Raw genomic sequence first — 16,133 nt, forward strand, 5'->3', positions numbered from 1 at the left:
AGAAGGGATCAATTAGAATATTGGGATGTATCCATAGGGCCTGTCCCAAAGTCACTCACTCGTACACTGGTTCTCTGCTAAATAGCAAGATTAAGTACTTATTAAGACAACATTCATGCTTTTGTTTACTTACCTCCCATGTGCACACTTATTTGAAGCATTTCTGGAGTGGGCAAAAGTTCTCAGGTACACTTGCTGCATCCTGGAGCTTGTGGTGAGTTACACATGGAGTGGAGCAATGTGCAATTAATTGACAGTTGGTCTTGCTACTGTTCCACTGATGGGTAGGAACATCTTTGTTACCCTACCTCAAATGGCTTTTCATTGGATATAACAATTGTAGTAACAGGATGATGTGATCTGAGAGTACGGAAGTGGTCTTGGATTCAATGGCAGGTTTATTTCTAGTTGTTTGTTTGCATGCAAGATATTTATATGTGAAATGGTTTTATATTTTAATGTTTTGATTTTATGCATTACCACTGTGTTTTTAATGAAAAACATTCCAGACATTTATTCAAGAATTAGGCACATTTCAAACCTTGAAAGCACAACACAAATCAAACATTTTATGACCTGTGAAGACTGCATTTGTTGTTAAAAAGGATAAGCCAACATGAAGACCAGAGAGCTGTCTATAGGAGGAAAGCAAGCCATTTTGAAGCTGAGAAAATCAATCAGAGCCATTGCACAAGCATGGGCAAAAAAAATCAGGATAATAATTTGTAATGTCATGAAAAAGAAAGAAACCACCAATAGACATGGAACAGGTTGGCCAAGAAATGCACAACAGCTGTTGATGTCAAACATAGTGAGAGCTTTGAAGAAAAACCCAAAAAAACAGTTAGTGACATCACCAACAGCCTCCACAAGGCAGAGGTAAAGTTATCACAATCCACTGTTCAAAGAAGATAAAGAACAGAAATATAGAGACCATAGCACAAGATGCAAACCATTCTCACTCATCAGCAGTAAGAATCAGAAAGCCAGATTGGAATTTGCAAAGAAATACAGAGATGAGCCACAAAAGTTCTGGAACCAAGAATAATCTCTACCAAAATGATGGAAAAGCAAAAGTGTGGAGAAAGAAAGGATCTGCTCATGATCCAAAACATACAAGCTCATTGGTCAAGCATGGTGGAGTTAGTGCCATAGCTTGGGCTTGCATGGCTGCTTCTGGAACAAGCTCAATAGTCTTTATTGATGATGTAGCTCATGATGGTAGCACTAGAATGAATTCAGAAGTTGACAGGAATATTTTGTCAGCAAATTTACTGAGAAATACATCCAGTATAATTGGGAGGAAAGTCATCATGTAGCAAGACAATGACCCAAAACACACTGCCCAAAGAGTTGGGTTGTGGCAGTGGCAGTGGCAGTGTGACCCATGGGCTTAAATGTGACCCATGGGTTTGAGATTAAAATGGCAGTGTGACCCGTGAGCTTGAGTTTTATGCGCAAACCCCCTTCCTTCCCAAAATAAAATAAAACAAATACAATAATAACATGCACTTTTGTGCAATCACATGGCATGGTGAAGGTCATCCTCAGAGGGATCTCAAAATTGTATTCATTTTTCAGTATTTAGGCAAAACTAGGAAATAAATGAAACACTACTTGAGGTAAGTTAACATTTATTCTTTGTCATTTAATCAAGTTTATATATTTTGTGTATTCTGTTAAATGGTAAAATGTGATTGTTGCCATACGTGCGTATTGTGGTATGTACATTCATGAAATGAAACAGGTCTACATAGCAAAAAAGACACTAGGCTTCTCTAATAGTATATTTAAATTTTTTCACATTCAAAGTAAGAAAAACTTTTGTAATTTCAGACATTTTGCAATTGCACGATATGTTCTAAATGTTATGTTTCAAGAGAAAGAATTAAGAATTCAGGAATAAGAATGAAAAAGATACCCAAAACCTGTTTGGATCTAATTTTTGTATGTATTTTGAGTGAGTAAATCCATCCACATACTTTGTACAACTGTAATTTCTTCCGAGAAGATAACTTCACATGCTTACTAGGTAGCAACAAAACTCTGAAACATATACTCTGGAAAATGCAGTAATTAGAAGTAATAGGAATTATAATCTCATACATGTTGTGTTATTTTTGACTATGTGACACTCTTTGCCATTGCACACTTTTTCCATATGGCAACAATTTACCAACTACCCCATAACCACAACCCCCCCCCCCCCCAAGCCCCCACTGAATCTCTTCAGTATATATAAAAAACAAAAAGAATTGCCTTTGCTGTTCCAACACTTTCAGAGGAGACTCAATATAATGTAGACATGAGACAGATAATGGGAAAATATGTAGCAAGTTAGTTTAACTATGTAGCTACTGTGTATTAGCTAGATTTATCTGCAGATTTATTTGCAATATGCAGTACTCAATATGACCAAACGTTTGTGGACAATTGACCATCACACCCATATGTGCTTGTTGAACATCTGACTCCTGATTTATTCCCAGTTTGATGTTATAATAACCTCCACTCTGGGATAATTCCACTAGATTTTGGAGCATGGCTGTGGGGATTCATCCACTCAACCACAAGAGCATTAGTGAGGTCAGGCACTGCTATTATTTTTGTAGCACTTTATTGAAAAACTGTTTGTTCAGCTCTTCTGGTATGACAATTTGTGCAGTATAAATTGCAGACATGTCAAACTGACAGGATGCATCTACAAAACTGTATATTCCATGTAATGTATCATAAAGAGGCTAATGTATTTATTGTGCTCTTGCACACTGCGCTTTTACAAATTAGAGGTAAAGGATACTCTTGGACATTTACCAGAAAACACAAACTCTGGTAGATGGACTTTGGGACATGGGAATAGTGATGACTATTTTAAACAGTTGAGGTCCCACATAGCAAACTGTCTTGAGTTTCACCTTCAAACTTTCTGTTCATATTCTCTCTCCCTCTGCCATTGTAACATATTACAGTGGTATCTCTGAGATAACATGGAGCTAAATAACTTCACCAGAGACAGTTCTTTGGTTTAGTCATGCCTTTATTCAAAGCACCATAAAATGTCTCACATGAATATGAGACTATTTTCCATCGTGGTGTTGTGCAGACTGTTACACGGACACTAGCCTAGTGCTTGTCGTCCCTAAGGCTTACTGCTAACACAAGAGTCATCTACGTTTTTAGCAAGTAATGATTCAGTTCAGTACAGTTTTATCAGTGTACCACACCAAACATACAAAATTACAATAAATAGTAAATCCATTGAAGTAGATGTTGATAGTGTAACTGCTATCCCTTTGACACAATGCAAACTAAAACACTCAGATACACAGTTGTTATTTTCCTGTTAACCAACGAGACTTAGCAGCACATCATGAAATGTCCTTTGTGTACACAGCCTAACACAACTGAAGACTCTTGTACTTTTTTAAAATTTATTTTTAGGTCTGATCAGACATACCTGAGCACAATTTCAACAAGGTCACGGAGTTTTGTACAACATAGAATTTTGTGAACTTCCACAATGTTATTCAGAAACAGGGAAAACTCAGTGCAACTACTCACTGCTCTCTGGAGCGTAGAGAGGTTTTGGAATGATGATGAGACACCACAATAGAATAAAGGTAGCAACTAGATAACTTGCTAATTAAAATATAAAGTGGTGGTTTCAAATGGTTTTAAAAATATATAAGTCCATAATTAAATAACAAACATTTATGCTTGTACTTTTTTTTTCTCCTTGAATGTTCTAAAATGTTACTTGTGGGGAAAAAATGCCACACTGAAAGTAGAGATGATTTCCACCCAAAGATCTACAGCAGTAATATTGTTTTGATTTAAAAGATGGACAATAGATGATAAATGGGCCATCACAGAGGTATAGAAAAATATTACTCTACTTTTTTGTTTTCATATTAAAGTACATGTAGTTGAATCCACAGAAATAACTTATTTTCTAAACAAAATCACTTGAATATAGCATCAACAAAACAAAAGCAAGACTATTAAACACCTTTTAAGCTCTGTTAAACTAATTCTTGTTTATTTGTAATATATATATATAGATATTTCTCTCTCTACACTGACAAACACTACACTGAAAATAATTTAATTTCAAATGTGTGTATACTCTTTTTGTAAGGGTTAACATAGTTTGTTGTGTCCATGATTCCACACTACATTTTTCTGCAGAAGTGCAAATTACTCTTCGTGCTGCAAATGTAACTGATTATCCAACGTTCACCACAATAATATAAAACCAGAGATCTTGCAGCACAAAATATTGCACACAGATATACTTAAAATACTAATGGTTATTTTACTGCCTGTGAAATCTGTACAATATCTACATGTGCGCTCTGCCTCTTGTGCACACATGACACAACATCCGTGCTCTTCGTATTGAGTTTTTTTGTATCTTCCTCGCAGTTTAGTAAATGTGAGTGTGAATGGATATTAATCAACTTCTTTGGGATTCTCCAAGAATTGCACTTTTTAAAGAATTTTTTTAAAATCATACACATAGTGATCATCACACACCAGCGGTTTCAGAGGTGTACATTTGCAGTCATCAAAAATGTTTCGATTCTTGTTGTTAATGCTACAACCAAACAAAAGTGGTCAAAGTCCAAACTTAATAAAGTGATTAGTCATCAGTAAAAGGCATCTTAAATAATAGAGATTAATGTGCAGTAAATGGAAGGGTTTTTTTTTTTAGCAATCATAATGATTTTGGGGGAAAAGACTGAATGCTGGCATTTGGTTTGCACCCAGTAGAAACGGATCATTTTTATATTCTCCTTTGATATGCTTTTAAAGGACAGCGCATCACTTTGCCAGCAACATTAACCTTGCTGACATATTTAACAAAACTTCATGAAACAAGTTCAAGTGTAAAAGTGAACATTTTGAAGAGAAGAACTTTTTGTCAAAAATGACAGTAAATATGAGAAATCAAAAATAAATGAAATGATTACGGAACAGCTTGGCCAAATGTGCTAACATGGCCAAAAATAATTGGAAGTCAGTAACCACCAGTTGGCATAACTGGTGCCTGTTCATTCTCATTCACTGTCAGTAACATTAGCCATAAAGAATATGCTTTATGCATTTTAGACTAGTCAGTGTTTCATTATCCAGTTGTAATGGTATTTCTCTCTCTCTCTCTCTCTCTCTCTCTCTCTCTCTCTCTCTCTCTCTCTCCTCCTCTGTGTGTGTGTGTGTGTGTGTGTGAGTGAGTGACAGAGAGAAACACAGAGTGAGATATTCTCTCTTAACTTTTAGTCTCCATTGACCTCCATGACCTTCTCTGCTATTAGCTCCTGAAAGGTGGAGAGCTGCTTCATCTGTTCTGTCTGCATGGAGTGCCTCCTCATCAGCTTCTTCTTCATCTTGAAATCCAGAACACGCTTTGGTGATGTGGGTGCTACAGGCAGCAAGATCTTGTTTCCAGAGTGCACGGGTGACGAGGGCTTGCCATTGGTCCGGATGTCCGGAATGGGTCTCTGAGGGTTGACATTGAGTGGGGGAAGAAATCCAGGGCGAGTGTGTGAGATGTGGTCCAGCAGGAGTGTGCCAGAGCCTCTCCGCTCCAACAAGCCTGGGGGTCTCCTCCTCATAGTGATGGGGGACACTGAGTTTGGGATGCTCTCTAGGGACTCCCGTGAGGAACTGGCAACTAATGATAGTGGTGAGGCATTGTACTTGCGACGCTCCACGGACACACGACCAGAATCTGGAGATCCAGGAATGGACTCAGGACACAGGTGTGTATCTGACTCATAGTGCTCCATGCGTGTAAGTTTGGGGTGAGTCAGAGCGCGGTTATGACCGGCATTCTCTTGCGACTCAGGCGCCGTGTTTCTGCGGTACAGTGACTGATGCTGCTGCACCTTGTCAGCCCAAGAAGAACCAGAGAGGGCTGCACAATCTTCTGAGCAGGAGCGGTCAATCGGCTTTGGTGAGCACGGGTCATGAGTTTCAATGCTGTGCCTGCGCGAGAGCAGTGGTCTCCCTGGACCAGAGATTGACATGCCATTCATCTCTGATACCACCTTGTCCTCCTCTGCTAGGCTGCCCTCCAACATCTCACCTCTCTCAGCCAGTACACTTGGTGCCACTAGGCCCCAGGGCTCTGAGTTCAGTCTTTTGAGAAGCTTGCGTGGTGGTGGTCTCCTCTCACCTGGTGGCCTGTTGGAGGGCAATGGAAGGGCAGAAGTAAGAGCAAAGCTGAAGATGCCTTCTTCCTCTTCTCCAGCAGGTGAGTTTGAGGTTCGGATCTCCACCTCTGAAGGAGACATACAGGCTGGTGAGAGTTTGTCAACCACACCTGGTGAAGGAGGAGAGTTCAGGTACTGCTTGGTCTTCTTAGTGCCTGAAGGTGAGGTATCTGTGGTTATAATGATCACCTCTTTGCCTTTCGCCTTACAGGCATCTAGAAGTATCTGCAGGGTTTCTCGATCACCTCTGTTGATGGCATGCATTAGAGCTGAGGACCCCGAGTAGTCTTTGAGACTTGGGTCTGCACCATTCTCCAGGAGTAGTGACACAACATCTTTGCCAGCCCGCTCGGAGCATGCGTGCATCAAGGCAGTCCGGCCTGACTTATCAGGGATATTCAGGTCGGCACCTTTCTCTAAAAGATAGCGTACCATTTTCTGACGTGTCTGCAGGTCATCGTATCCCGCCATGCAGGCAGCCATGATGGGTGTCTCCCCACGCTCATTTCCTTCATTGATGTATGCACCTCCCTCCAGTAGCAAACGGGCAAGACGAAGCTTGCCTTGGAACACAGCCTTCAGCAGGGCATTTCCCTCTGTCCGTAAAGCTCCTCCATCACCCATGGTGCCAACCTGTCTTCTTTTCCCGTTAACACAGCCAGCACATCTTCAGAGTAATTCTGAACAACCTGTAAAATGAAGAAATGCACAAGGTCTTATAAGGACAATTACGTATGTGTATTATTGCATGTGTTTTGGTGTGCACTGTGCTCTCCGAATTGCTCATGGCATCGCAATGAAGGAGAGACTAATTTTTAGTCTTTATAAACTAATTTATGAAATAACAGCTTTGCACACTGCAGAGTGGGATAAAGAAGAGCGTTGTCTTCCATTATTGCCACTGCTCACATTGATCCAACACAGTGACGCCTCTGGTGATCGTTCATGGTCAAACATCCCTTACAAGAAATCCTTGTTTATTACTTGCATATTGTATATAGACGTTTTAAATGACTGCATTCATTAAAGTCTTTTTACCTAATTTATTGATGACTCTGTTAGTCTGTCCTCCAACCCCCCCACCCTTTAAATATCAATAACAGCTTGTAGTATCATTTGCTCTGTCTTATGCATTGGTCTGTGTTCTAGAATTGTAATAAGACTTGCTCTATACACGACTTGAATAGGTAATGGGAATATAATACATTGAAGCAGACATTGTATCATATGTCTTTTTCCTTAATAGGTTACAGTTTTATTATCTTTTCTTTTGACAGAAAATAGCTACATTTTGCCATTTTCTTATAGAATACAAGTATTTTAAAATGGAGTTTATGCAATGTAGAATTTTTATAGAGGATTGTAATTCAAATGAATGCATAGTAAGATACGTATTTAAACAGAGACAAAGGCAGTCATTTCCCACCTACAGAGGCTGCTGGGAGGTAGATTTGCAGCTATTGTAGTTATATACTCGGCTCTCATTATCAATATCCCCTCTACTGTGGCTACATTAATACACTGCATTAGCTGACAATGAACCAACAGCTGTCTGTGGCTGTGGGGTGAGTCAAAGCGTTGATTGTGATGATCAAAGCAATAAAGGCAGCATTCACAAATTGCGCACAGCTCTGAGAGTTTCGCATCAATCTGCGTTTGCGTAACAGTAAGCAGAGAGAGATGCTCGTTGCACAGAAACAAGTTTGATGTGGTAATTAGGAAGGCATTACTACAACAGCACTGCAGGGTGAAAAGTGAGGGAGGTAAGCGAGCAAGGGGGTAAACAGGCGGAGAGATTCAACGACTGAGGGAGAGCGAGAGATACAGAGTGTTCCAGTGGCTTGGATTTATTCAGGCTGATTTAAAATTCAATGTGACCAAAGAAAGCCCCTGGTAGATTTATACAGACAACATGTGGAGAAAGTACAACGTCCTGTCACAGAGAAATCAATTAATGGGATAGTGGCTTGGTAGAGATGACAGACATGGGAGAGAGGAAGTGGAAAATTGGTGGGTCTGTGTGTCATTTCACTGTGCCTTGTCACTGTGTGCTGGTACAGATATATAGTTCTACTCCTGGCACTGGCAGAGGGAGTGGATGAAGGGATCTATTGATCTGACGCCTGTCCACTGCAGTGCTGAAGGCAGAATGCATAGAGAAATAACTTTTTTGGTCTATACAGTATGCATATTTCAAGTTAATTTTTAACCATGTTCTTAAATGTCATCATTCCATGTTGGGTTTGCTGCAGATACTATATGTTCATTGACCAACACTATTTATCTAGAGTTTTCTTTGCTCTGCTACCTGAGCACGGTGGCCATCGTTAGGAAAATAGCAGAGGATTGAGCATGTGTGTGCCCATGTGTGCTAGAGGCTGCGTTATAACTATATCGACAGCTTGTTTTCTCACACACTCATACTAATTCAGCAGATGCTGTGTAAGACCTGCGCTCTGCACCCTGTGCTGCACTCAATGTCCATTCCTTGTGATTCCACACCAGTCTCAACCCTATCATGTTTAATGAGCAAACGAGCACCTTTTACGCAACTGATATGCTGCTGTGAGCAAGAAAATGAGTAAGTGATTGAGATCGAAAGGGAAAGAGCTGTGCATTTTAGATGCAAAAACTGCACTGAGTGTCTTCCTTCTGAGAAACTGCGATTGCAGTCTTTCTCTGCTTGCGAACACTAGCGTGAGTCAATTCAAGAAAGAACTCAAATCAGGACTGTGAATCAAGGGCTCTTGTGGAGAACCTTCTACACTGAACAAATTCAATTTCATCAAGCAATCTCCACTATTCTATTTATACCTGCTGTTGTATTTTATTTACGATGGAGCTGAGTGGTTTCTCTCTCTCAGCTTGCTTAAATGATGACAGAGAGGTTGCAATCAGAAAGCCATGCTCTCAGCAGCAATAACTCTGTCCAGGAGACCTTCTGATCCTCCATTTCGCTAAAACTCACATGCTGTATCACAGTTACTATATTGGATAAAGGTGGAAGTATCCATCTTATTTTTCTGATGCTTGCCTGTGTGGGCTTGTTTGAACAAAATGAATCAAACTGCAGTCAGGAGACACTCTGTACTGTCATTTCACACTGTCTCCACCTCTCTCAATGTCTCACTCTCTTTCTGTTTTGCAGTCGGTTCTTCAAATTCTCTCTGTCCCCGTATGACCTGTGTGATGTGTGTGTGTGTACAAATTTATTTCAGTGGGAGGCAGTGAGATGTTTGACATCAATCAGAAGCAGACAGAGCTAGGAATTTCAAACCAGTTGAAGTGCAGATCTCCTGCAGAGGGATTTCTTATTTTAATTGAAATTCTCATATTACATTGGGAGATGTAAGTGACAAGCTGAACATCCTGGCAAGGCTCCAGAGTCCTCTCCAGTTCTCTTGGGTCTCCCAACAACAGAGAATGGAATTGATTCTTACGTCTTCACCCTCACGCTTACAACTCACCTTTGAGTTCCCATTGAGTACATGTGACTCTCAGCCCAATGAAGAATCTCTTTGCTGCAGTTACGGCTGGGGATTGGGGTGGGGCTGGTGTGTTTGTGTGGGTGGATGCATTGTTAGAAATTAACACGGAGTACAGAGGCCATCTCCTATCTCTATTCAGCTCATTAAATCTTGCTGCTCCATGCATATGCATTGCTCTTCAAAGGCACTATGGTCCAGCCCTGAGAGCAGTGTCCATTTCTAGAGCTCTTCCATGCACTCCCACTGCTACAGCTGCTTCTACTGTTATATTGGGCAGCAATATAAAAGGGCATGAGCGGCTAATGGGACTGGTGTAGGTGTATCCAAGCTGATCTGGTGCCTCCTGGCTTTCTGACCCAGTCATAACTGATGAATCCTTTCATCAGTCATAGTGCTGCTTTAAGAGGGAGCACAGGTGCTGATGGTTATCGTTGTGCTGAACAGTGCAGCATTCTCATGCATTGAGGTTAAGCATGTAGAGGCTGTGGATCTCTCTTTATGCTGTCTCCAGCAAAATAGTTATACGGACATATTGAAATGAGCCTTAATCATGGCTATACACACCTGTTACCCCATTCATCAAAGCATGTCTTAAACGATTTGTTTGATGGAATGCAACCAGTTGCATCCTGAGATTATCTGAGCTATGTAAATGTATATGATCCTATTTTTATGTCTGTAAATTATTCTATTGTTAATGTGTAGAATACCCCTTGAAGTCAAGTATGATTATTAGATTTTTCTTTTTATCCAAAGTTTAAGTTGTACTGATGCTTGGAGAGTGAAGAGCATTACTTCTGTAAATCACTTTATAGTAAACCTACATTGTAAATTGTGCTGAAATTGGACATGTTTGAAACTGTAAAAAGGTCTTGAAGTTTTAAGTAGCTCATAGTTTAGTATTTATTCAGCAATAAAATTAGTCACCTGTTGTATTTGTCAGCAGCTGGGGGTCATTATAGGATTCCAGCTACATATATTCATAATGTAACAATCCTTTCATGTCACACCAGCTAGATGGACCAGATAACTTATATACCACATCGCATACTAATTTGAACACAGCTTAAACCTTAAAAATATGAAAAACAACATCTTTGAAGTGTGTGTTTCATCAAATGGGTCATCTTGTGTATTATGAAACACTTGTTATTCCTTACAGTGTTCCTAAAATTTTCAGTGACCCATACCAGGAAACCATGCCTTAAACCATAATACTGTCTAATAGTGTAGTGCCTATAAATGGATTTTTTAGGTCAAATAAACCCAGCCAAATGAAACAGTCCAGTAAAGGTCCTTCGAGGTGTGATCTCTGCTACACCCATTACACAGAGACAGTCTGTAAGAGGCAGAGCCTGTTTGAATGCAGCATTTTTTTGGGTTGGTCAATCTATCAATCAGTCAATGAACTAATAAATAATTAAATGAATGAATGGGAAGAGTGAGTAATTATTTTAAAATGTCTCAATTTATTTAATCTGAGAAAAAGACATACAGATATATAGTCCCCTCCAAAAGTATCAGAACAACATGGCCAATTCTTTTGTTTTTGCTATACTGTACGTTGAAGTCATTTGAGTTTAAGATCAAAAGATGAGTATTTGACAATAGATCAGAATTTCAGTTTTCATTTCCTGATATTTACATCTAGATGTGTTAAACAACTTAGAATATGACATCTTTCTTGTCACACCACCCAATTTTTAGGTGAGCAAAAGTACTGATACAGATCATCTTAAAGTAAATAGCACTTAATATTTGGTTGCATATCCCTTGCTTGCAATTACTGCATCAAGCCGGCAACCCACAGACTTCACTAAACTGCTGCTTTCTTCTTTTGTGATGCTTTTCCCGGCTTGTACTGCAGTTTTTTTTACTTTCGGCTGATGTTTGTTTTGAGGGGTTTCTCCCTTCACTCTCCTCTATAGGAGGTGAAATGCATGCTCAATAGGGTCTGGTGATTGACTTGGCCAGTCTAAATCCTTACAATTTTCCCCCCTGATGAAGTCCTTTGTTGAGTTGGCAGTGTGTTTTGGATGTTTGTCTTGCTGAATGAAGTTCCTCCCAATTCAGCTGGATGTATTTCCCAATTAAATTGGATGTAAATTGTCAGACAAATGTTCCTGTCAACTTCTGAATTCATTCTGCTTCTCCCATCATGAGTTACATCGTCAATAAAGATTAGTGAGCCTGTTCAGAAGCAGCCATGCAAGCCCAAGCCATGACACTACCTCTACCGTGCTTGACCGATGAGCTTGTATGTTTAGGATTGTGCGTATATCATTTCTTTCTCCACATTTGGCCTTTCCATCACTATGGTAGAGTTTAATCTTGGTTCCAGAACATTCATGGCTCATTTCTGTATTTCTTTGTGAATTCCAATCTGGCTTTCTGATTCTTACTGCTGACGAGTGGTTTGCATCTTGTGTTAACCTCTATATTTCTGTTCTTAAAGTCTTTTTCAAGCATTGAATTGTGATAACTTCACCTCTGCCCTGTGAAGGTTGTTGGTGACTAATTGTTGTTTTGGGTCATCGACTGCTGTTCAACTGTCAACCTGTTCCATGTCTGATTGTTAGTACACCAGTGTTTTTTTTCTTTTAGAGGACATTCCAAATAGTTTTATTGAGCATACCCAATGTTTGTGCATTGGCTCTGTTATTTTTTCCCCTTTTCCCAGCTTCAGTATAGCTTGCTTTTTCCCATAGACAGCTTTCTGGTCTTCATGTTCGTTGATCCTTTTTAAGAACAAATGAAGTCTTCAAAGGCAAAACCCAGGGCTCAAACCAAGAGTAGACATTTAGAGCTTTATTTATTGTTTAAACAACTGATCTAACAGAGCACAGCTAGGCGGCAAGAAACACCTTTCAGTCACATGTTCCAGTATTTTCATTGATCAATTGAAAAATGGGTGGGTTCAAATAAAAGCTGCCATGTTCTAAGTTGTTTAACTCATCTAGATGTAAATATCAGGTAGTGAAAGCTGAAATTCACGTCTATTGTCTCATATTCTTCTTTTCATCTCAAACCCAAATGTCTTCAGCGTATATTGCATCATCAATCTTGTATCGAAAAAGACCCAGCCTGCCTGCTTCAACGACTATCATCCTGTTGCCTTGACATCTGTTGTGATGAAGTGCTTTGAAAGACTGGTCAGAGACTTCATCACCTCTTCACTACCTGACACCATGGATCACTCCACAGATGATGCCATCATGCATCTTCTCCACACTTCTTTGTGCCATCTGGACTCCAGGAAGGGAAGTTATGTCAAAATGCTGTTTGTTGACTACAGTTCAGCATTTAACACTATAATTCCCACCAAAATCTACCACCAAGCTGGAGGACCTGGGTCTGAGACCATCACTGTGCCAGTGGATCTCCAACTTCCTGAACGACAGACCACAAGCAGTTAGGGTAGGCAAACATGACTCCCCTCACCCTCAGCACTGGAGCCCATTAGAGATGTGTATTGAGCCCCCTGCTGTACTCCCTGTACACCTATGAATGTGTGGTCACTTCCAACTCTTCCACCATTATAACGTTTGCTGATGATACTGTTGTGTTGGTCCTGATCTCCAATAATGTTGAGAAGGCCTATTTAGAGGAGATTAAGAGCCTGCAAAACTGGTTCCAGGAGAAGAATCTCATCCTGAACATCAGCAAGACAAAGGAGCTGGTTGTGGACTTCAGCACAAAGTAGGAGAGGAGCTACCATCTGCCTGAAATCAACGGGACCCCAGTGGAGCATGTGGACAGTTTCTGTTACCTTGGTGTCAACATCACACAGGACCTGACATGGTCCTGCCACATCAACACCCTGGTGAAGAAGGCCCGTCAGCATCTATTCCACCTCTTGCACTTGAAAGACTTTAAATTGCCCTCTAAGGTGCTCAGGAACTTGCACCATTGAGAGCATCCTGATGGGAAACACCACAACCTGGTTTGGGAACAGGTCTCCAGAGGGTGGTGCGAACAGCTGAGCGTATCAGCCGCACTGAGCTCCCTGACCTGCAGTCCATCAAGTGGTGCTAGACCAAGGCCAGGAAGATAATGAAGGACCAAAAATGGACTGTTCTCTCTGTTACGGTCAGGGAAACATTTCCACTCCCTGAAGGCCAACACAGAGAGAATGAGGAGGAGCTTTTTGCTGCAGCTGATTTGGGCCTTCAATCAGGGGAACACCAAGGACTAGAACTGGACTCACACATACAACTTTCATTACCTCATCCTGCCTGTTATTACATCTTACATTCACTTACATAATACGTTTTACTCCCTAAAATTTGCACACCTCATTTTCACATGTACAGTTTTTGTAATCCATTTAATATATTATAAATGTAAATTTTACTTTTCAGTTTTATAATTTTACTATATATATATATATATATATATATATATATATATATATATATATATATATATGTATATATATATATATATATAGTAATTTTTGTTTTATATTCTAAATTGTAATTTTTTTTCTAACATTTTCTATTCAGATATTCTAGTTTTATTCTCTATATATGATATTCTTTATTTTTTTCTCTTATTATGTTTTTATTTGCATTATATTTTATGTTATTTTTTAATTCTCTTTTACATATTGGTGCGGTCGTAAAAAGCATTTCAGTGCGTGTCATATTATGTATGGATATGTATGTGGCATATAAAATGTGATTTGATGTGATTTGATTTGAAACAAAAGAATCGGCCTTGCTGTTAAAATACTTTCAGAGGGGACTGTAACTATATATAGTGTCAAAGTATTCTGTATTTGTTTTGGTTTTATTTATTTTAGCATTAGTCAAGTGGGTGCTTGGATTTAATTTGGAATGGGGAAAATATATGTAGTGGACTTTTTTTTTTTTTCCTGAATGCATCAAGTCGCTGTTGTTTTCTATGCCTAGACATGTGCGTCGCTAGCCACGGTCCTGAAAAAGGAAAGGACGTAAAGCTGCTTGTTGAAAGCGACGCCTTAAAATCAGTTTATATTGCTCAAAATATTTATAAAAATCAGAAAAATAACTAGGGCTCCGATGCTATTTATAAACCATAAACTGTGAAATCTGCTGTTGTACCAATTGCCTACGTCACCTCGTCTCTCTGACGTAAGCTTCTTTCCTATTAACAGCCAAACAAAATGACGAAAGGCGCCTGATCGAAGATATATTTATACAAAGCAAATAGGCCTAGACACTAGACTATACCAGATAAAGATTTTCCCCCTTACTGTCGGGTACTACTTTACATAATTTTCATTCTTTTATACTCTTCTGTACAAAAAAAACTGTTGTGTTTGTTTTTGCGGTTTGTTTGGCGATCTTGTGCAAACTTAGCCACATTCCATCACTTGCAACATTACATTCATTATCTAAAGCGCAACAAGCCTGTTTCCTAGCTTTTAGAACCACACTGGCAGTGAATTTTCTCCACATCCGCACTGTTTATTCAGGCACAGTGTACACTGGAACAGCAATAAACATGCGGTCTAAATATAGGACACCTGAAAATCAGCAGCAGTCCTGCGCTTCAGGAGAAAGACACATAGCTCTAAAAACATCCCTACAAAACCTGACTGCCTTTTTCTCTAACTTCCAGAATTAGCAACTCTGCCTCAGCCAGTCTGCGAGATGATCTCATGATCGCTTTAACACCTGACTGAAATCAAAAGAAACGCCAAGATGATGTGCTTATTGCTTATATATATATATAGCCTATAACCCATGCCCAAGCCTATCGACTGGTTTGGAGATGTTACTCTTAAAGTTCTTTGAAGTCATATATAATCAAGGAACTGTATTGTAAATAATAAGAAATGGCACCCTGATTTAATCCAGTGTGATTGTAATAGTATGTGATTCTTAACGCTGTGCTCATAATTACATTTAACACAATCTCAACAACGTCCCTTCAACTCAGTGTGCGCACTAGATTAAGCACTATGAAGTGAAACAATGTGAAATATGTAGGATCCGCATCGCAGTGTCACTTTTCCCCTGCAGTTGTGCGGGTGGACGGTGTGGTTGTGCGGCTCTTACCGCGGCTGCGCTGCGTTGCCTAAACGAATTCCATCGGCGCGCCGAGTTTTTTTTTTTTCTTCCGCCCAAATCCGCTCGATGTGTGCGCTTCGATCACCAATCCTCCCGTGCCTCCGTGTGCTGGGCGTTAAAAGGGTGCCCCGTTTCCCCACATTTCTCCCGCTATCTCGGCTGTGTCTGGTGCTGCGGGGGCGGCCGGTGGGCAGCGGAGCTCCGAGATTTCCGAGCAGAACGGCGACCAAACGGACGCAGCCTATGCGGAGGGGGCGACACACTTCCTCAGTCTCATCATCATCATCATCATCATCATCATCATCATCACAGCCTATCTAATGCTGCCGCGGACTTCACACGATGGGCTTCCTCCTGTGGTGCAGATGCGCCTC

The 16,133-nt window shown here is 40.1% G+C and overlaps 1 protein-coding gene across 1 annotated transcript; it reads right to left on the minus strand.

Moving 5' to 3' along the window:
• Positions 1-2,872: 2,872 nt before the first annotated feature.
• LOC108262250 (ankyrin repeat domain-containing protein 34A) lies at positions 2,873-16,133 on the minus strand. Its single transcript, XM_017462837.3, has 2 exons — positions 15,748-16,133; positions 2,873-6,904 (listed from the first exon to the last, which is right to left on the minus strand). Exon 2 carries the CDS (start codon positions 6,837-6,839, stop codon positions 5,277-5,279), a length of 1,563 nt encoding a protein of 520 aa, XP_017318326.1. The 5' UTR covers positions 6,840-6,904; positions 15,748-16,133; the 3' UTR covers positions 2,873-5,276.

This window comes from Ictalurus punctatus, chromosome 1 (assembly GCF_001660625.3).
Source record: "Ictalurus punctatus breed USDA103 chromosome 1, Coco_2.0, whole genome shotgun sequence".
NCBI lineage: Eukaryota > Metazoa > Chordata > Actinopteri > Siluriformes > Ictaluridae > Ictalurus > Ictalurus punctatus.